Genomic DNA, 23,952 nt, shown 5'->3' on the forward strand with positions numbered 1-23,952 from the left:
TTCTACTTAGCACCAAAAAGGGTTCTGCTATTGTTACAAGCCGAAGAACCCTAATTTGGTACTGTTTAGAACCATTTTTCTTAAGAGTGTAGGGAAACATTATGAAATGCAGATAAATGAAACAATGAGATCTGAAAAGTTTTATTTAGAAAAAATCACCTTTATGTGCAAACAGTATTAGGTAGTCACATGGTTGTTTTCTTCCTCACAGATTTTGTTTTGGCCAATTGTCTTTTTAATCTTTAATTCATTTTTAAGTAACTATTTGAGATAGTTCTACATGTTAGCAACACATAATATAACTTATGATACAAAAAAAAATCAACAATATAATGTATTTGGCTTTGGTATGTGACAACTACATTTTCAGAACTATACATATTCGCCATTATATAGAAAAACTCTTCTTCCACTGTGTTGAGTCGTATCCAGTAAAAATTCTGAATGTTTTCTCAACAGACACAGGCACTGATGAACCACAACATCTAAATAAGAAAATACATTTTGATCTTGCAATTAAAAAAAAACAAAAAATCTTTAAAGTAACACTGATGAGACACTAAAATGCTAATATCAGAAACGAAGGCAGGTGTTATGGCTTGGTGTGGCTAATGAAAGAGGTTGTGGATTTGCTTTGATAAAATCCTCAGACAAATGAAGTCAGTTCATTCAGATGCATACAGTTGTAATGGGAGTTTGCTTAATATTTCATGAAGTACAAGAGAAAAGCGAATTCGGTTTCAAAGGGGTGCTATGGGATTTTAAGAGTCACTATTACCATTCTTGCAACAGTTCAGTGGATCCTGCTGTGCTAATATGAAGAGGAGTATGTTGAGACTGTCTTAAGCTAATGTGATCTAAGAGAATTCACAGGTTCTCATCTAAATGCTCAACTGAAGTTAATTTTTATTTTCCAAATGGCTAGACTCATCCCATTTTCTGTATAACTTTGAAATGAAGAATAGTGCACCGTTCAAAAGTTGGAGGTCGGCAAGATTTGTACAAATGTTCATGAAAGAAGTCTCTTATGCTCACCAGGGCATTCATTTGACCAAAATACATTAAAAACAGTAATATTGTGAAATATTCTATTTGAATACATTTTAAAATGTAATTGAATCCCGTGACCAGGATTCAGCATCATCAGCATCATTACTCCAGTCTTCAGTGTCACATGATCCTTCAGAAATCAGTCTAATATGCTGATTTTGTGCCAATATGTATTATAATGATCAATGTTGAAAATAGTTGTATTTTGAAATACTTAGTCTTTATGATCACGTTTGATCCATTTAATGAGTCCTTGCTAAATAAAAGGATTAATCTCTACCGAGTGCCGACCTCAAACTTTCAAACAGTAGCGTACATAGAGTTAAAAGTACATGGAACGAACTTAAAAAATGGGATTGCATTAATCAAAGCAATCAATTCCCATGAACCACTTCATGAAACTGCTGGCATCTAATGTAGCATTACAGTCGGCTACTGCTGGACTGAGAGCTCATCCGCACAAGCTGCCATCCACTGCCTTCCACTGTAACAAGGCATCACATTTTTCTAACTTCAATAGGGTATCGCCACAAGTGGCAGGCCATTTGTGAAACTCAACAAAAAGTGACTTTTAAAACAACAGCAGCATGACTCGCACTGCAGCAGGGAGCAACGCTCGACACACCCCCATATATTTGAAAACTGTAATGTTTCACTGAACTCGAGATGATTTATGACATGCCCACAATGTTTTGGCAAAACCAGATTGTGGCTTTAAGTACAGACAGAGACACCATTTTTTACTCGATTCGAGTCGAGCGAGCGAGCGAGCAACAGCCCCCCGCGAGGATCTTCTGTGAAAACATTTACTTTGGAATCTGCACAAAAAAGTGAAAAGAAACCCACTGCAGAAGAACAAAGTTAAAGATTTGCTGCATCAATGCAAACCTATACATACGGTAAAAATCCTCTTGCGCAGGATGCTAGCATAATCTGCGTAAGACTCGTAGCAGTTGTCTCACCGTGCACCATTAAACCCGAGCATGGGAGGAAGAGCTGCAAGTTCAGCTGCTGCTTTTCTGGGTTCAGTGGAAGAATAAAGTAAGGAAATGTGGACACCATCTCCCATAATTCCATCCTGTGCCACTGTTGTTCACATGAGTATCTGTGCCTGCTGGGCTTTGCGGTCCTCTAGGCTGCGGCACACCCACATGGACACAACCTCAGTGTTGCCGTCATTGTATTGCACGATAAAGGGGTGATCCTGAAAAACAGAAGGAGGCTTTTTAGTTTTCAATGTGATTCTTCACTGATTCATAACAGCAAAATAAATTAGTAATGCAGAGCGAACAACAATTATGTTCACTTGTTCAAATAGCTGATATATAAACAAATCATTCTGAAACATGACAAATCTCACTGGAGTGCACCATAAAAACGAGAAGGGCTGATGCAATATGGCTGTCAATCGTGTGCATGCCAAGGTGATGCCTACTGGTTTTCCTCTCCATGTTCAACGGAGATGAACAGATTGAGCAGCGTAAATAAGCACATCAGCCCTGATTTCTCTGGCACAAAGCCTCTTAAGTACTTGGTATTAAATAGTTCAACTTGCAATAGAATGACAGTGATTCAAATGCAAAATCATTAGGAAGCCCTAATGAGGAGATGCACATGGAGGGGGAAACAAAGCTAAATTGAACTGAAGCTGAAAAATCAGATAGATCCTAGGAAACTTGTCATCAGCAAACAAGCAACTGTTTCTTAATCGGATGTTCATTTGATGCAGACTCAACACTTTTGATGATCTTCTCGTACCCTTTGACCATCACATCATCCCCTCTTATTCTTTCCTTCTCTCTCTCTCAACGAGGACAACGCTTATACCATCAATCGTTCTGTCCTCTTAATGGTGAGCTCTGCCTGTGCCACAGTGAGGTTAATCACTCTCAGTGCTGGAGTGTTGGAGAGGGCAGTCCTACCAGCCACCCATCTCATCAATCACACAGCCTGGGCAGCCCAACGCTCGCTGCCAGAACCACAACCAGCTCTGCCTCTGCTCGGGTGAGGACCTGCTTTCTGACCTGACAGAAGAGGCCAGGGAGAATGGAGAGAATTCATGTAATAACTCTTCAGCTATGGGCTCGTTTGAACTCGGAAATTAAGTCTCTTAAAACACACTTTTTATGCTTGCACTACTTAAAATTGTCCACTAATAGACCTTTCCACTGCAGTGTCATCCTTTAATATGGGTTAATAACAGTCTGTGATGGAGCGAACATTTTAAATAAAATGACCAAATCAGGCTGTTTTCAAAGCTTGCATTTAAGCTTTTCAGAGACACTGTTGTCTCCAAGTACTAACTTTTCAAAATACTTGATATGGGGCAAAATTGCTGTATTTTGGAAATTATGCTAAAACTGTGGGGCAGTTATATTTTGTTTAATTGATATCAATCTTTTTCACACAATAAATAGAAAAATTTGTGTAATTATCATTGACTTTTTTGCAGTAGACTTTCAAATTTCTGGGACAAGGATGAAACAATTTGTTTGTACATAAAAGACCAAAAAAAAAAAAAAACGCATTTAGCAAAATCGAAAAAGTTTTAATCAGACATAAAAGTGACCAAAGTTAAAGAAACAACAAGAGCTTAAGCACATTAACAATAAATGTCAAGCATGAAAGCAAGTTGATAGGATGCGCGGGTCTGCTAGCTAATGCAAACACGTACATTTGGGTGTGTGCCCGATGACCTGAAATAAATCAGAGCTTAGATGGTCACCCGCTTGTTTGGATGTGCTGAGATGGATCACAAACACACAAAGCGCACCACCTGTGTGTCCCTCTGTTTCGTGTACGAGTGTGTGCTGGAGCATACCAGAAACAGGACCTCCATTAATTAACCCACCTGCTGCTAGCTTAGCACACTTGCAGAGTGGAGAGGCAGTATAAATACTCTGTTAGTTAGGTCATTATCGTCTCCCTGCTTTACCTCTCCAACACGTGAACAAAAAACAAAAAAAATGGCAAAATCTCATTTAAAAGTGTGGCTACATTAATCACAGCCTCATATCAAAGTGTGATAATCACCTGAATTCTCTATTAAAGTAAAACTGCCAAACCCAGGGGAAATCTCACCTCTCTCTTTAATTGTTTTGAGTCTGTTAAAAGCTTTTTAATCTAAGATTAATTTATGCAATTTTAAATAACTCTACATATGATTAATAAGCTTGAAAATTAAAGAGTCCAAAGCAATTATAACAAGTGGTTGGTCATCACCTCATTAGAATGTGTTGGTGAACAGCGACAGCTCGGCGTAATGCGTGTCATTGTGTGTGTGTGTGTGTGTGTGTGAGGCTGATATTGAAGCCGAGAGAAAACACGAGAGAGAGACAGAGAGTAAGGAAGGTGAAGAAGTCCGAGTAATAACTAGGTCTTTTCAGATTTGCATACTAACGACCTGTTCCCTCTGGATACAGGACGATGTATATGACAATGTTAAGATTTCATAAATGCTGATCTTTTAATTCAGCAGTCACCATGGGACAGACCATCTATCTGGATTAAAAAGCTGCAGGGTAGGTCTACTTCACTTATAGTTAAACTCCCCCTGTGGTGAAAATTAAGTTTTCAATGTTTATATGCCTATGTGGTGTTTAACATGGTTTAAGACGCACCGTGTGCAAATTCATAATAAGTCAACACCATTGCTGAGTATTTTCTCCTTTAAACTGCAGTGAATCAAAGACAGTCTCAAAAACGCAGTTTGAAATCGCTGGTGTTTCTGACGTCACAAACTACCTTGTAACCAATCACGTCAACGAGTGGACCTCTGAGCTGGTGTGAGTGAGTGGAGGCGAGTTAATTTGCATATTCATAGAACTGCGTATCCTAAATGAGGCAAGGGTGTAGAGTTACATTCAAGCTATTTTAAGGCACAAAGACTTTTTTTTTCCCAAGGAAAAACGCTTAAATATGTAATTTTGGTGATCAATGATGAGTTTTAAGGGATAAAATTAGTGACTACAGGGGGACTTTAAGCTATATCTGTGAGTGAGATGGGAGGGTCGGCTACCAACACCTATGAAACACAAGCACCTTACAACACCCAAAGATTTCTACATCACTAAAACAGGTCTGTGTTTTACAAACTCAGTAACATCATAGTTAAAATATCATAATATCACAAATATCATAGTTAAAATAAATACACTATTGTCTGAGGTCAGTCCAGATTTAAACTTTCTATTCATCAGAGAATCCTGAAAAAATTTATCACGATTTCCACAAAAAAATTATTAAAGGACAAGTTTGGTATTTTACACTTAAAGCCCTGTTTACAGATCGTTTCTGATGAAATAGAACGGTTAAGATTAAAATTTGGACACATGCTGCTGTCCCGAGAATTTTAGGTTTCTTTCGCTTCCCCCCCCCACCTCCAGAATGGCTGCATATGTGCACTGAAACAATCCTTCCTAAAACGCATTAAACTTTAGTTTGCAAAGACGTGAAACTCACCGAGTGGTCAGGGGTGTTCACTGATGTGTTCACTGATATGCTCACACAAAAATCGCTGCAAAAGATGCTTTCCAACAGGTGTTTTACCATTCGTTGTAAAACTGTGGACCTATTTTTCCAAACGCTTCACACCCATACATTCTTCCGTTGAGACACTCCTACAGAAAGAATACAAACAACCCCATTTCCGTTTCCGGCAGCGGAGTAATACCGTACCTCACAGCACATCCAATACAAGTCAATGGAGTTGGACAAAAACTACGATAAAACCTGTTGGAAAGCATCTTTTGCAGCGATTTTTGTGTGAGCATATCAGTGAACACCCCTGACCACTCGGTGAGTTTCACGTCTTTGTAAACGAAAGTTTAATGCGTTTTATGAAGGATTGTTCCAGTGCCCATAGGCTGCCATTGTGGAGGTGGGGGGGAAAGCGAAAGAAACCTAAAATTCTCGGGCCAGCAGCACGTGTCCATTTTAATCTTAACCGTTCTATTTCATCAGAAACGATCTGTAACCAGGGCTTTAAGTGTAAAATACCAAACTTGTCCTTTAAGATTTATGAAGGACATGTGAGAATGATTTCAGCTTTGCCATCACAGGAATACATTACAATACTTTAAAATATCCTAAAATAGAAACAAGTTATTTTAAATGGTTATAACATTACACTATTGCTCTGTATTTTCGATCATTTAAATGCAGCCTTGGTGAGCATAAGAGACTTCTTTAACAACATTCAAAAATCTTACCAACCAATATATTATTTTCTTTCCATATATTTAATCATTTTAAAAAACAAAAGTAATCATTAATGGAATGGATTAATACCAAGAATCATTACTATTACACTATTACATTAATGTAAAATTGATAATTCCATTAAATTCTTTAGAATTCTCATCCCTGATTTAAAGACAAACCCATGTAAGGTGGCTTTTGACAGACTTAAAAAACTGCCTGAGCTAAACTGAAATTGATTGAGTTTTTCTGATTTTCTGAGCTCTAACATTTGACCAAGTCTTTGTGGCAAAGAGAGTCCGGCAGCTTTGAAGACCCCCCATTATCAAGGGGGTGGGTGAGAAGGAGGGATGGCAGACAGACACAGTATCAGAGAGCTAAAAGGTAGGATTACCCTCCGGGGAGTTCAAGAAGCTCCTCACCGTGCTAATGTGTAAACAAGTCATCAGAGCGGTGTCAGAGGGCTTTCAAAGCCCGTTCTCATCCCAATCCCCACGGCACAGGCCGCTGGCATTCAGAGAGACTGTGTCTTTTTAAGAGCCGCTCCCATGGGTCTTAAAACACATGAACACAAGCAATCGCTCCTTCAGCCCACGTAATCAGGAAACGTGGGGGTGGATATAGGAGCGCTGTGACAGATTCTGCGAGTTTGTAGGACTCTTTCAGGTTTTTGTCCCTGGCTGAGGCTACTGCAGCTGAGCCCCCCGGACAGCCCGCAGGGAAAGGGGCGGGGGTGGCAAAGGCCAGGAGGGGACAAAGGGTGCTAAAAGGCTTTCTGACAATGAGAGAGAAAGATGTCAATCACTGCACTGCATCTAACTAAAACTAAAAGATAACACGTTACAGACATATGAACAAGGGGGGAAAAACCTGGCTCTCCAGAACTGAGTTAAAAAAATAAATAAAAGAAAATAATTGACAACAAGTGAGTAGAAAAGTTGGATAAAGTTGATCCAACATGATCCTTCAGAAATCATTTTAATATGCTGATATGCTCAGGAACCATTTCCTTTTATTATCAATGTTGAAAACAGTTGTGCTGCTTAATACTTATGTGGAAACATGATTCAGGGTTTTTTGATGAATAAAAAGTTCAAAAGAACATTTATTTGAAATATATTTGAGATCTTTTGTAAATTCTAAATGTCACTTGATCCGTTTAGCATCCCTGCTGAATAAAAGTATTAATTTCTTAAAAAAAAAAAAAAAAAAAAAAAAAAGTAAAATAAACAGTGATATATGTTTTATTAACAGTGCTAGCACACAGACATCTACGGTGGCCGAGAAGAGCAAAACAAACCACAATTCCGAAAAACCAAAATTTATAAATGCAATGGAAAGACTAAAAACAAATTAACAAGTTAGAAAACACAATAACATTTCCGAAAACAAATTAACAAGTTAGACAAAACGGCTTATTGGACGAGACACCTGTCAATCAAGACATGCAGAAAGTACAGCAGACTGCGGCAGGAGACAGTCGATTTGCGTGTGCATGTGTAAATATTAGAGCTGTCTATTTAACCGACTAATTTAGTGCGATTATTATGGAGAAAAAAAAACGTTTCATATTAAAATCTTCCAACCATTATCTGGTTTGGTCAGACAAAATTATAAAAACTCGATCTGGTAAAGTGGGAGAGTGGCGTGTAGCAAGACCAGCAGATTTAGCTTTTGACACGAACGACCTGAGTTCGAGTCTCCCTTGAGTGACAAATTGTAATTCACAATATTAACTTCTTGTTTATTGATCTGTATAAAATTAATATAGGCTACCATATTATATAAGACAAAATTTTCCTGGAATTTTAGGGGCATTATAACCGCATTCTAATTGTATTTATGTTTGTTTTTAGTGAGTGACATACTCGATAATGTCAGCTCGCAGCCTCGAACATAAAAAAAAAAAAAATAATAATAATAATAATAATTCGCAGATGATACAGCTAATATTTACACGCGCGAATCGACTATATAGAGCTGGTAAGTCCCGCCCATCCGTAAAACCCCAAGTGGACCTCTAGGTTGAAAAATCATCAATGCAAGTGAATGGGAGAAAATAATTATTTTCTGGTCCCGTTTGAATTGTGCCATGAATGTGAACTTATGATGTCTGTGAATTTTTTATATAATTTTTCATGTTACGAGTTTGACAGTATATTGTATGATTCTTTGGCTAGCAGTTGTGGAAAAGACATAACGAGAAAGACTACATGTCGCCTATGTGACGTCACCCCATAACACATTTTCCCTCCACTTGTCAAATCACGGTGCTAATGCTGCGATAATCTATGGAGACAGATCGAGATGCCTGTGTGTTTTGTACCCAAATGTCACCATTCAAACCAAATGGGCTGTTCTTTCTTTCAAACGCGTCGAAAGCAGCGAAGAGTCCACAAAGTGCTCTCACACAAAGTCTAACCGTATCAAACTTCTACCCGCTAAATTGTAGCATTCTTCACACGAAAAATTATATTAAAAATTCACAGACAACATATGCATACACATTCATGGCAAAATTCAAACGGGACCAGAAAATAATTATTTTCTCACATTCACTTGCATTGACGATTTTTGATTTGTTTTCTGATTTGTTGTTTGTTTTCAGAATTGTTATTGTGTTTTCTAACTTGTTCATTTGCGTTTAGTCTCTTCATTGCGTTTATAAATTTGTTGTTTTGTTTTCAGAATTGTGGTTTGTTTTGCACTCCTCGGCCACCGTAGACATCTGATATTAGAGGATGAAGAAGATACAAAAACATCCCACAATCTCATCTATACTCAGAATGATGAGTTAAATGCTGTCTGTCTATCACTAGACGACGAGAGAGCAAACACTAAAGCACAGGTATCACACACACACCCATTTACACCTGGTGTTTTAATCTGTCTCTTTTGTCCACTTTCAATCACTTCTGTCTCGATTTCTTCAAGGGGAGGGTCTATGGGCAGGTAAATGTATGTTTTTTTCAGATTTTTCGATCTAATGGACAAAATAAGCTAGTGAAATTTACATATGAATGCTCCCGGAGACGACGGAAAACAAAAGGAGAGCTCTGATAGCCGCAAGATCACGCCGAACGCTGTGAGTGCGCGTTAGAAATCAGGAATGGTGAGAGAACATTGTGCTTGGTACATTTTCATCTTCAAATCAAACATCTGTCTTCAGGCAACAAAGTTTAAATCCCGTCTGGCTAGCGTGCTTCCCATAATGTTTACTTATTAGATCAGTAGGCGGTCTTTTGTGGCTGTTCGAACACATTTGACCACATAAGCGTTCACACTACGAAAGCAATCCGGTAAAATGTGTTTTGGAGTATATCTGGAAGTGGTCGAAAGTGGACAAGCTCAAAACGTTTTAGACCCCGCTCACACCTGCGTTCAGCATCGTCCACTTGTGATCCGATCGACTAAAACACATCTTAATACCAGGCGTAAACAGGGCCACAGTGTGCAGCATCTCTGCGTTAGCAGTCAGATTATTGTGGACTGGCGCTGTCTGTGGTGCGGAGAAAATCCAGCAGCTGTGCTGACAGCTTTTAAAGGCTCTGAGTGCTAACTTTTGTGACAGTGTGAGCTGACACAACCTCAGATTACATCAGCCCAGCCAATGGGGGAGTTTAAGTTGTTCCAAGTGGCACAAAGACAAGAAGGGAGACAGGGAGACAAGGACACAGCATTTTTTAATTGAGTTTTCCGTTAATAAGCATTAAGAGACTTAGCCTAAGCTGAGAATCAAAATTCCAGTGGATAAATCATTGAGTATTTCATTTAAGTCAGCAATGTTTATATGTTTCCTTTTTGGATGAGGACAATGTGTAAAAAAAATCAATAAAAAAAAAATCCACATTTTGCTACATGCCAATTTCCATGAATAGGTTTTAAAATGTACACCCTCCCTTGTGTTCACTAGGGGGCTTCTATTAAATTTTGAGTATTTGAATTCTTTCATTACTCATTTACAGAGCTAAGAAATGCATCAGAAATCTTGTTACAGCTTTTAATTAACCTCTGGCTGACAATCTCAACAAACTTCACACTGTTAAAAGTTCCTGTAGATTTTGCTCCCTGTGATCCCTTTTATATAACCCGACAGAAGAAGCCTCAAAGAAGTGCTTACATTTACAAGAACATTAAAAATGTACATGTTTTTAAAGAAGTTCAAATGGAAAAATTTTAAAGGGTTTAATATCACAATGCTCAAGCACCTTTTTATCCGAGAGCAACTAATAGCCGTGTGCCCTTCGCAAACACAAAGCATCCTCACATTGATGCAGAACTAATGCACACAGCTGTTTTTTTGTCCTTCCTCAACTGAATCCACAGCAGAAGTGTCAAAGGTTACCCGACACTTACAAAATTCAAATCAATAGCCTGACGGTCATATAACTTGCATGGTGTAGATTAGTGGAGTATGGAAAATAGGATATATGTAGTTTTCAAACAAAAACTAGAAGAAACCAAAAGGTCAAGGTTTTAAACAAACCCCTACACAGAGTACTAACAAAAGCATTCCTACCATCAAATACACCCATTCACTTACTCTATCCATCAAATAATTTCCATTTCATGTTATAATCCTCTTGAAGGCTTATTCTGACTTTTGGGGGAAATGTAAAAACGAGGAAAAGAAACTCACCATAAGGTTGTTTGGAGCTGGTCTTTCTTTGGGTAGCTTCCTCATACTGTGAGAACAAAAGCAGAAGAGGTAATTATAAATGTGATGCATGTAGCAATTCATCCTCCACCGTTAATTCAAAAGTATGAAAGCAAAAGAATCATGTCAGAACTCCTTGATAATGAATAGAGATGTGTTTGAGGAGGACAAACCTTGACTTACCTTACCAGAATCACGTGAGGACTAGTTTTACTCAGTATTATGATGGCAAGTGTTCACGAGTTAAAGCTTTAGTGATATTTGGTTTGTATTTTACACAAAATGTGTTTTAAATCATTTAGCTGTCAATGTATTGAAAACACACTAACACTGAATCGCAAGGCAGTCTAAGTGCATAATATAAACTTTTAAAGGACTGGTACATGTTTTTTTATCATTTACTTTTCCCCCCATTGGTCCACATAATATTAGGTGTCTCTATGCAAGAAAAAAAAAAAGAGTGTTCAGTATCGTTGAATTTGCACTGCGCATCGTCTTCAATGCCAACCACTTAAGACTTAAGTTTACAAAACAATCCATGTTAAAATGTGCCACTGCAACTGTTAAGGTCAGACTGAAGGGATGGGGGGCTAGATAAAAACAAACTTTAGTCACTCAGTCTGAAAGCAACATAGCAGACTTTATAGTAGAAGGTGCTACACACAGCCAGAAACAGCAAACTCAGACTTTTTCAAGTACCTGCCATTTCATCAAGAACCAACTTTAATCATGCTCCAGTATACATGTGTACATAAAGGCCTCTATTATAATACATCAAGCATAATATTTAATGTGTGAACATACATTTTCTTTAAGCTCAATATAGACATCCCTATATGCTAAAGATTTTCAGAGGTCATTTTTGTTGCGCAATAGCCTACAACAACAAATCTGAATTTAAAATCAGAACCCACGGACACTTTTGTGCTGCCCCTCTGACCTCGCACAGTTGTTCCTGTCAAAAAAAAGGTTACATCCTGTGTGTCAGTACACGTGCCGTGTCGGGAAAGAACATTGGCTTTAATTTATCATACATCGCAAACTCTTTAAAGGTTGTATCAGCGATTGTGGGTGACGTCACTTCTGTTTGTGTTTGAAGCAAGATCCCAAACAAACCAAGTTAGCTCGCCCCTCCCTCCCGTTTCGTGCATCATGAAAAAAACGCATTTCTTAAAGCGACAGACACACGATATTCAGATCGACGTTCTACCTCAATGATGGCTCATTCTGCTGGGTAAGTCATTACAGTTGTTTTGTAACATAATTTTATAACCAAGAAGTAAATATAATAGTCGTTACTTGCACATTCAATATTGTGTATTCTAAAATAGGCTAATGCAGAGAAGTTTCTTTTTTATTTTACTTTGTATGCATGAACATTATGTTATCAACTACATAGCTCGCTTCCAGCTTTGCTCCCAGCTAACAGAATAGTCATTTGAAATATAAATGGTTACTAGCAAGGTGTCATAACGTTGCCTATTATCATTTATTTACCTAGTACAGTTCTGTACGAGGGAGAGGAAGAGGGAGAGGTGGGGCTGCGCAAAACCTCACAACACCCTCCCCCTGTCGGTGATTGGTTGGAACACTGTTTATTTTGGTTTTGAGTGGTTGGTGAAACCAATTGTTTTTGTGTGCAGATCTCAGAGCCTAGGCTGCCTACAGAGACGCGTTTTTTGGATGGCCTGCTTATGGGGCGGGCAGCTGATCATTAGGAAAGATCAGATAAATGTGATCATTTATGTTTGTGCCTTTTTTGGGCCTGAAATCGCTGATACAACCTTTAATAGGCGACTACAGATTAAAGGTACACTAATTTTTCGCCACTAGAGGTTGTTTATTCCGCGCCTTGATTTCGCGGAATCATGGAAGTTGTCGTTTTCTTCACTTCTACAGCCGGTGAAGAAAATGACGGGACTCGGGCAGAAATCATATTCATGGATGACAGGTAATGTATTAAAGATTTATTAACGTTACGAAAGCCGTTGGAACGGAACGAGGCCGCTGGAGCGATTGCTAATGAGAGACAATCATGACGCACAGCTCGAGAGCAGTGGAGCTTTTATTATGCCACGCTTTCCCTTCTTCTGGTCATGCGTATGTGGGGTAACGCAGCGCTGTTTTATCATATTAGATACATTTGAGTGTGTTGAAAGTTGTTATAATGCTACTCTGTGCGTTCACTCGGCGGCTACTATATGAGACACTTGTTGCAGTGAGCTAGATCGATATTAGGCATGGTAAATATGGTACTCGCGGTAAATTAAGAAAACGAGATTTAAACAAAGAGTAACTGTGTTGAGCAGTATAACAATTAGTTTTCTGTCGATGAATCTATCCGAACAGTTGCTCACCTGTCTAATAAAAAATCTTTAGTGGTCTCGGAAATCGAGAGTAGCGCGGGTATGTCATTGATAGCCGACGCACAGACACAGTCCGTGTCCTGGTTAAAACTGCTTATTTCTCTGGATTTAAACATTCTCAGAAATATTTGGGATAATGTAAGTACACAAATCAACAAAATATATAATATTGTTCAAGTGGTTTTTGGATATTTTGATCCAATAATCTTACATAGTGTGCCTTTAAGGCCATTCTATTTGTTCTGCTATTATAATGTAGGAAATGTTCAGTCATATTGTTTCCCCTTTTACCTGATATAAAATTATCCACTGTCATCACTGTATAGACCTTATGCACCAGAGAAACGAGGGCGCCGCCATCTTTAGAATATTGTCTTTTAACTTCCGTTTTTGCGGTCGCTCTGTATATTTCTATGGCATTGCTGTCCAGGAGTAATTCGCTTTTTAAGTGGATTTACTTAATGTAAAGTTAACGAAAGTTATCATGAGGACTGTAATGTTTAAAGCAGATGACTTAACAAATGTCAGTCGACCGGGAATATTTTAAAACGAGCCGTTCAGTAATAAACACGCAAAATCACTGTGAAAATACAGACCGGAAGACTAAAGACAACGAGCGCAGCGCTGAAAAGCTACATAAGGTCTATACCATGGCAAGTCTACCACACTATCCATGAACCTGCAAAGAAAACTTTCACCCTCTCCATTCTGCTATTTCACAATGCATTTTACATTATTACTATTCTTCTTCTTATGAAGAAGTTCTTATCATAAATTAAAACTAGATCTAGAAAGAATAGTATACAGACACATAAATAAATAAAAACCCAATAAAAATCACTAAAACTTTCAAATTAAAGTGAAATCAGAAAATATAAAACTACTCTCATTTAACTACTCTCATCTTCACTCTTTGGGACTAAATAATTGTATCTCCTTTCTCTATATTATGTCACTGTGACTGTGCAGGCTAAGTTTCTGATCACTGAATAAGCGTTCGAGCTGCACGATTCTTGATATATTGAGAATCAATTTATATTTATTGAGAATAATATTGGTTTAAAATAAGTGTGATTAACATGCAAAACAAATCACGTTTATGCACTTGGGTTTCTGACACAAGAAAACCAAGAATGAGAACAAGCCGTTTTGTAGTTTAGTGTCAAGACACAATCATTTTTAGACTGAGGAGGATGTTTAAATTTCTAACAAAGTTTACAGTATGTTTTCTTAATATAATGAACTCAATAAATACAGACGTAAATCCAATTTTTCTTAATAAATGCCTTCTACAAAGCTCCTAGATCTTGCATCCAGTATATCTTCTACACCATCTTTATCATTGTACTGTTGAGGTTAATATAACTGCATCACAAAGTGATAAAGGGAGAGGTAAGTAATTATCAATTCTCCTTGGCACAGATCACACCTATGTGCAAGTAAATTAGTCAAGCTGACCCAGATAAGAAATGGGAGGGATTATAGGAACAGAGCAGCCTACAGAGGGGCCCATTTGGACCATGATGAATGACACACACTCAGAGCAGGCTAATAATAGAAAAGGATGTTGGAAGAGCAGTGCCAGGCAGGGTGGCACTAGTGAGCCAGGTGACCTGTTTGTGTAAATAAAGTGTGTTGCAGATAAACATCAGCTGCTAAACAAATCCCAAAACATCTGGCTTCACCCACCATGCCCACAGGCCCAGAGCGCCAGAGAAACCATGAAAGAGGTTGGTGGGGAATTCTGGTTTCTTGGGGCATGACCTGTGGAGGGCAAATTTGAGTGCGGATGTGTTTGAGAAAGCAAGGTCAGCAGACCAGGGACAGATGTTGTATAAATATTTACTGTTGTGTATAGCTAGTCTAACTGCTGTACCGTCTGGTGTGTAGACCCAGGAAAGGCTATTGTGTGTTGGATCACTTCATGTTACATGTTTTATACATGATTTCACACTAGTTTAGGCTCAGTACGAAAGAAAATGCTGTCTTTTTTTGATTAAAAAGAAAGAAGAAAAAAAACGTATGACTGATCAAAACCGTACAAAGCAATATTGTGAAATTTTACGATTTTAAAATTATGTATTTACAAACCCATTTCCAGAAAAGTTGGGACATTTTGTAAAATGCAATAAAAACCACAATCCGTGATTTGTTAATTCTCTTGAACCTTTTTTTAACTGACAAAAGTACAAAGAAAAGATTTCCAATGTTTTCACTGACCAACATAATTGTATTTTGTAAATATAAACAAACTTTGATTTTGATGGCTGCAACACACTCCAAAAGAGTTGGGACAGAGGCTAAATAAAAGTGAAAAGATGATATAATATCTAAGTTAAACCGTATTTTAAACACCATTAGCAGGTGAATTGGTAATAAGTGAGCAATAGTCTTCTCAGCAAGCAAAGATGGGTCATGGCTCACTAATTTGTACTCAGTGTCATGAGAGAATTGTCAAACAATTCAAAAATCACATTTCTTAAAGCAAGATTGCAAAGAATTTATGTCTTTAACCATCTACCATACATAATATTGTGAAAGGACTCGGTTGAATGTGTATGACCTTTGAGCTCTCATATGGCATTGCATGAGAAACTATCATGCTGCTATGTTAAATACAGCCACATGTGCTCAGGACAGGAGTACTTTAGAAAACAGTTTGCACTTAACACAGTTTGACGCTACATCAAGAAATGCCACTTGAATCTCTGTTATGCAAGGAGAAAGCTACATCTGTTCAGTGCAGACATGCTGCCAAGTTCTCTGGGCCCAAACTCATCTCAGATGTGTGCTGTGGTCAGATGAGTCCACGTTTTAGCTTCAACGGACATCTTCTCAGTCCCCAAGACGAAAGTACCATCCAGACTTTCATCACCGACAGGTACAAAAGCAAACATTTGTCACGATATGGAGGTGCATCAGTGCAAATGGTATGGGTGACTTGCATGTGTGTAAAGGTACCATTGACATGGAGGCGTACTGTACAGACCCTTTCCAAAAAATTTGAATATCATGGGAAAGTTTATTTATTTCCATAATTCCATTCAAAACGTTAAACTTCCATAGATTATAGATTCAGGGCCCACAACTTAAACGATTTCAAGTATTTAGTTGTTTATTTGTACATAATTTGGGCTTCCAGCTCATAAAACCCACGAAAACAGGATTTCAAAAAATTAGAATATTACATGAAATCACACAGTAATTACACAGTGATACCATGGTCATTGAACCAGGTTTTGGTTATTTTGGCAGTGTGGGCAGGTGCAAATCCTGCTGGAAAATGAAGGAAGCATGAAGTGCTCTGAAAATGTCCTGGTAGACGGCTGCGTTGACTCTGGATTTAATAAAGCACAGTGGACCAAAGTCCTATTTTCTGATGAGAGCAAATTTTGCATCTCATTTGGAAACCAAGGTCCCAGAGTCTGGAGGAAGAATGGAGAGGCACACAATCCAAGATGCTTGAAGTCCAGTGTGAAGTTTCCACAGTCTGTGTTGGTTTGGGGAGCCATGTCATCGGCTGGTGTTGGTCCACTGTGCTGTCCGCTCAACGCAGCCGTCTACCAGGACATTTTCAGAGCACTTCATGCTTCCTTCATTTTCCAGCAGGATTTGCACCTGCCCACACTGCCAAAATAACCAAAACCTGGTTCAGTGACCATGGTATCACTGTGTAATTACTGTGTGATTTCATGTAATATTCTAATTTTTTGAAATCCTGTTTTCGTGGGTTTTATGAGCTGGAAGCCCAAATTATGTACAAATAAACAACTAAATACTTGAAATCGTTTAAGTTGTGGGCCCTGAATCTATAATCTATGGAAGTTTAACGTTTTGAATGGAATTATGGAAATAAATAAACTTTTCCATGATATTACATTTTTTTTGGAAAGGGTCTGTATATTGGGATTGTAGAGAGACATTTAATGGCATCAGGATGACATCTTTCCTGGGAAGCAAAACAATGCCAGGCCTCATTCAGCACGTGCTACAACCGAGTGGTTTCTAGACACTCTTCACCAGTGGATGTGCCTGCAGTCCAGATCTGTTTCTTATTGAAAACGTATGGCCCATCATGAAAAGGAGAATCAGACAATGATGATCACAGACTGTTGAGCAGATCTCTAAATCAAGCAAGATTGGGTAAAAATTCCACTTGCAAAACTGCAACAACTAGTATCCTCAACTAACAAATAATTAAATTGTAATTAAAAGGAAAGGTGATGTGACAACATGTGCCTCTGTCCCAACTTTTTTGGAGTGTGCTGCAGCCATCAAAATTAAACAGTATTGGAAATCTTTTCTTTGTAATTTTGCTAGTTAAATAAAGGTTCAAGAGAATTAACACAGATTCTTGATTTTATTGTATTTTACAAAATGTTACAAAAGTATTTTTTTAATGTCCTGAATTTATTTTTTATTGAATCACATGTTTTCATAGTTTTTAATTCTCATTTATCAGTGCAAATTCATCACAACATGATATGGATTTATTTATTTATGAGAGGCACAAGAGAAGAAACAGGTGTTCGGTTCGAAACACTCACCATTGAGTAATGAAGTGGACAAATTTCTCACTGAACTGGCCAACTGGAAGCACGGGAGGATCCTAAAAATAAACAAATATACACACATTTTCAAGATCATTATTTACAAAAACATCCACAAAATATAATAAAAAAAAATATCAATAACATGTTTATACTTCACAAAAAAATCTATGGTTTATAATTGTAGGTTTTGTGTGGCCTTGCAGAAAGGTTACAATCCATAATGAGGTATTATATGTGCGGAAAGTCAAAAGCAGCCTTGTATATTCAATTTTGGAAGCACCTGAACCCCTTTTGTTAGACAGTCGAAGATTTCTGATGCATAGAACATGGAACAAACAGACAAAAAGCTTGGAGAAAGAGAGCCATTCATGGGCTCCTGAAGCAGAAAGCATACAGTTGATAAGAACATTTAGTTACGACCTCAACCTCCAAGTAGTTAAAATGGTAACCAAATTAAATCAGCCACTTGTAAAGGACAGACACACTGAAACTAAATGAAACAAGTGAAAAAATGTCACATTCCAGACATCTTTCTCATTGTGTAAATAGGACACTTGCATCAATGCATGTATTCAGACACCACTGAGATCAAACTGACACATTCATTGTAATATAATCTTTAGCAGAAAAACGGAGCCCCTTTTTTTACACAAGTTTCAAAGAGAAGATTATTTGTATTCCAACCATAAAAATTATTTAAAAGAATATGAAAGAAAGAAATGATTATATCAACATGTTACACAGACTCAAAAGCCTTGATGTTAAAGACAGAATTGAGATTCAAGGTGTGTGGGAAGGATTGATGTATTTGAAGGGAAAGTGTTCTGCTTTAACAAAAAGACAAGGGACAAAGAGAAGAAACTGCTTTAACAGCCAGTTGGAATGAAAGGAAACCTCTCCGGCACAATACAAGCTAAATGCCATTTACAAAACAAGAACGGATAAATGGAAAGAAATAATCTGATCTGTTTTGGGTTTGCAGGGCTCCACATTGTGAATGAAATGGTAACGCATGCAACAAAAAAACTCAAATCTAGTTATCATTGGTGACAGTCAGGAAAACCTTTGTGTACATTAACAGCCATGATGTCTAATTCAACTCTTATGAACTGGTTCTTTTTAAAGGAGGACTCCGGTCAATTTTAACATTGAGCTAATTTTTTTGTACATTTGGAGTGCTGTCAGTACAGAGAACAACGACAAAAATCGGTGTTGCCTACACCGTGTTATCCTCTTTTTAAAATTTGCACCCTGTTGACTTCAATGGGGCAGGTTTTAAACCTGCGTTTAGCCTGCTTTAACATCCTTGATTTGTCATTACAAGTGCACAGCCATGTGAGTGAGTTTATTTAGAGTGAACACGGTGAATCTGACTGCAGTAGATGTGAAAGAAATGAATAAAAATGATAATAATTCAGCCAGCGAAAATACCTGTATTTACATCCTGTTTTCGGTCGAAGTCCAAAGTAGTCAATTGTCGAGTTCACGCGCGTGATCATACGTACTAAACCTATGCGCGTGAACTCGACAATCGATTACTATGGACTTCGACCGAAAACAGGATGTAAATACAGGTATTTTCGCTGGCTGAATTATAGAAAACCTGCCCCATTGAAGTCAACAGGGTGCAAATTTTAAAACGAGGATAACACGGTGTAGGCAACACCGATTTTTGTCGTTGTTCTCTGTACTGACAGCACTCCAAATGTACAAAAAAATGAGCTCAATGTTAAAATTGACCGGAGTTCTCCTTTAATGACTGATTCACAAATACAAACTTACGCAGAACTTATAATGTGAACCAGACTCAGTCATTGATTCTTTCAGAGCTGTTACGGCAGGCGTTCTCAACCCTGGTCCTCGAGGGCCACTTTCCTGCAGAGTTTAGCTCCAACCCTAATCAAACACACCTGAACCAGCTAATTAAGCTCTTCAGGATTACGAGAGAGCTACAGACAGGTGAGTTTGATCAAGGTTGGAGCTAAACTCTGCAGGAAAGTGGCCCTCGAGGACCAGGGTTGAGAACGCCTGTGTTACGGATAAATACAATCATGATCACTAGAGTGACAGCATAAAAAGTACAAACACCACTAGAAAAACAGTATTATATAAGGCCACATCCACACGAAGCCAGAGCTTTCCATATCCTATCTTTTTTTTTCCCTCGTTCTAAAAAAAACATTCCGTAAACACGGCGTCGTCTCAAGAAATATCTGGGTACACACGAAACCACTGAAACCGTCTCAAAACTACGTAGTATACATGCCAGACCAGTATGTGGCGCTGTAATTCTGCCGCAGAGATACACTAAAAACAGAGAAGAAGACTTGCGCATAAACCTTGTGCGCTGTACACAATAAAAGGCTCAGTAGCTTTTACTTTTTTTTTTAACTATAAATGGCCTGGTACAAAATATGAAATGTCTTAATCAGACAACAGACAGGCATCATAGCATAAGAAAGAAAATAGAAAGAAATGAAGTAAAGAAATAAAACAAAAATACATTCAAGTAAATAATAAATAAAGCAATAAAAAAGGCTTCTGCAGCACGAACACAAGTATGTAGTCCGCAGTTGTTGTTGCTGTCACTGTGACGTGACATATCGGTGTCCGAGTCGGGTCGAAGTGGGGTGATGACATCATCGTTTCACAAAATATACAGAATGGCTGGCTTTGGCTGAACACACTAAAATGCAAGGGTGTCGTTTTCAGATTTATAAACTCTGTGACCCGGTTTAAACAAAATAGCGGTTTCAGGCTCCCAAAACGGCGGATCTGTCTGTACGAAACGCCGATTTGATACAAAAATTTTACGTATACAGCTAAAAGCGTCTCCGTGTGGACAAGGCCTAACTGTTTATACAATTGTCGTGGAAAGTAGGAAGTGAACTAAACACAGTCTGTTAAAGTAGGAAGTGAACTAAAGTGCTTTTGAATACCATGTTTGAGCAAATCTGTAATTAGTCATCTAAAAAAGTAATTTGGCTCCTAAATGTTTTTTTTTTTAGGAGCCAACATCACTCTAGTCATTTTCTAAAGAGTGTGAAACAAACACCTATTCAAATGAACATAGCCAGAGGTGAACAAGTACAGCTATACATCATTACGCAGCCAAGACTCACAGCCTGGAGGCCACAATACACATACATGTCCAATGCCTGGACCAAAAACACAGATTCAGAGCAGCACGCATAATTGTAAATGCTGTACATGTAAACACAGCGAGATGCACACGGCCTCACAAACATACGCGTACACAAACAGTTGCACATACACTTATGCCGCACGCATAACTGTAAATAGGCACATGTAAATACAGCGAGATGCACTCGGCCTCACACACAAACAGATGCACATACACTTATGGACGCACAAACACCTTCATTTGGGGGTCTTTGATGTGGCGGCTGCATGAGGAGGATGATGATGATGGTGATGAAAGCACTGTTACATTATGCAGCTTGCTGCCATTATCCAACACTACAAACAGAGCCAGACCACGGCCCGTCTTCCTTCACAATACCAGCAGTAAATATACATGTAATTGCCCAGCAGCAATTATCAGGCAAAATTAGATCAGTAATTACAGAGGTGAATTTAAGCCTGAGTCTTATTAGAAGCATCAGGGTTGTTTCAATACACGAGCAAAGAGGGACAATTAAAGATGGGCTGCCGTGCAGATCTGAGATAGAGCGTCTCCTATAAAGAAGTGCGCTACAAATCAGCAAGACACTGAGAAGGGCTGGACTTGATCGCGAGAAAGTAAACAAGAGGACAAAAATCAGCTCTGGCGTGCTTCACCTCATTTAACCATTTATTCACCCTTCCCATGAGTCCTCTGAGACCTTGCGGCTGATTATTTATACCGAGGTCACCATGGAAACCAGCCATACATACTCAAACACAATGCCCTTCAAACAAGCTTGACTGTCATTACCCACATCCTCTCTAAGTACAAGTGGTCAGATTACTAGATCAACTACCTTTGACCTTCCTGAATTTCTCCCGTGTACTGCATGACACTTCTTTGCTATCTAGTGATTTTCATCATTACTGATGGTAAGCTCATGTTTAATGGGTCTCAGATCGTACATTCACACCACAGAATATTCGTTCCCGTTTTTCTGATAGACTGGGTCTTGATGCCCTTCTCGGGTGGATATCCTCTTTATTCTGCCTGTTTCTCATATTCTCTCAGGTACAGTTTCTAAATGTTCTCTTTTCTCCTGCTCTTTCAGTCCATCACATTCACTTTGCTTCTTTCTCAGTCTGTGCACTAGATTACTCTTTAAAGTAGGTCCTGGGGAGCACCCACAACTCCCATCTCAAGCTCCCTCTCACTGTCTCTCTCCGAAGGTTGTAAATCAGTGGCAGTGAGTAATAAGGCCTTGGTCAGCTGAATGCAGTCGGCAGCAGCGTGGCGGCGCGCTCTCTGGCCTGAGGGAGATGGAGCGAAGGGCACGGCAGAAAATAGTTTGAGTGATGCCTCTGCCGGGTGAGTAATGAACAGTTCGCGCGGGTCAACTCATTACACGAGCGGCCGTTTAATTATTAATTACGTGCAGCAATCTATAGCAGAAAGGACACGTTCGGTATGTTTAATGTGTGTTTATGCTTCCCTCTCCATCTCTCTGTGGCGTTCTGTTATTAGCATGTGTCAGTGAGTAGCTCAAGCAGAGAGGAGAAGGGAGAGGCTCCCCCCCCACAAACACACACACACACACACACAATTAACACAATTACTTATTAATTACTCACATAGCGGTGGAAAGCGTATTTAAATGTCAGAGTTACCGTGGCCTACGGGCTTTAACTAAATGTTGAGGAGGCCGATGCAAATTTGGGGATTGTTTGAGTGTTAAGTGTGGTAAAAGATGACCTTCTCCTACTTCCTCAGATCTGCTAATTTAATGACAGAATCAGCTGAGGTTTGCTGAGATACAGCCATTCAGATCATGTTTCGGTTATCTTGCCATCTTTATTTTACAAGTAAAAAGCAAATGGTGTCCTGGGGTAAACGTGTAGGGCTGCTGTTGAGTACAACAACAACAAATGTATAATCGCTAGAGAGAGCACAACAGAATGGGAAAGAATGTGGGTTTGAATGCTCTGAATTTTGAACTTAAAAATGCAATGTTCATGCCGTGAGATACTAAAAAAGTGAGATCAATAAAAATATATTTATAATATGCCGATGTGCAAAATTGAAAATAAAAAAGAGCTGTGCGTGTAAACCTCACTCCCCTGGCCTCAAGGCTGCGGTCTTTAAAGTCCTTGTTTGTGCGCCCCGGTTTGATTCCCGCGGGTTGAGTAGGACCGGTTACATTTGGTGCCGTTGAACCGGTTGGGAGTGAGTTGTGCGTGTAAACCTCACTCCCCTGATCTCAAGAGGCACTCTAGCGACTGACACTAGAGGCTGTGGTCCAGAGACCAGATTCACATCCCGCTCGGAGCGAGTCGAGTAGGACTGGTTATATTAACAATGGTTACCTCCAAAGAAAGATGTACAACCATCATCACTTTGCATCAAAATGGCCTCACATGCAAGGAAATCAAAAAGAACTGGACACTGGATCATCAATAACTTCTAGGAGAGAGGTTCCGCTGCATAGAAGGAGGGTTCAGGACGTCCCATAGTGTCCAGCAAGCGCCAAGACCGTCTCCTGGATTCTGTAGCTCAGCTCAGCTACAGAATCGTGTCACCACCAGTGCAGAGCTTTCTCAGTATTGGCGGCAGGTGGGTGCGAGTGCATCTGCACACACAGTGAGGCCAAGACTTTTGGACAACGTAAAGAAGGGCAGCAAAGAAGCCACTTCTCTACAAGAAAACATCAAGGACAGACTGAAATTCTGCAGGAAGCACAAGGATTGGACAGCAGAAGACTGGTGCAAAGTTATTTTCTATGATGAAGCCTCTTTCTGATTGTTTGGGACATCTGGAAAATCGATAGTCCGGAGAAGAAATGGTGAACACTACCATGAGTCCTGTGTCATGCTAAAAGTGAAGCATCCTGAGATCATCCAAGGGAGTGGGCTCTCTAACAATTCTGCCCAAAAACACTGTCATGAATAAATAACGGAATCAAAATGCCCTGCAAGAGCAACTTCTCCCAACGACCCAGGAGCA

General features: G+C 39.0%; 1 protein-coding gene across 1 annotated transcript in view; it reads right to left on the reverse strand.

The window, feature by feature from the left end:
• Positions 1 to 211: 211 nt before the first annotated feature.
• Positions 212 to 23,952, reverse strand: part of map2k5 (mitogen-activated protein kinase kinase 5) — a 63,000-nt gene continuing 39,259 nt past the window's right edge. The window contains exons 20-22 of the mRNA XM_084405809.1: positions 17,820 to 17,881; positions 10,889 to 10,934; positions 212 to 2,254 (exon numbers count right to left, since the gene is read on the reverse strand). Of these exons, the coding sequence (XP_084261935.1) occupies positions 2,144 to 2,254; positions 10,889 to 10,934; positions 17,820 to 17,881 (219 nt within the window). The 3' untranslated portion in view covers positions 212 to 2,143. The remainder of the gene's footprint in view (positions 2,255 to 10,888; positions 10,935 to 17,819; positions 17,882 to 23,952) is intronic.

The sequence above is a fragment of the Rutilus rutilus genome (assembly GCF_951802725.1).
Source record: "Rutilus rutilus genome assembly, chromosome: 3".
Lineage (NCBI taxonomy): Eukaryota > Metazoa > Chordata > Actinopteri > Cypriniformes > Leuciscidae > Rutilus > Rutilus rutilus.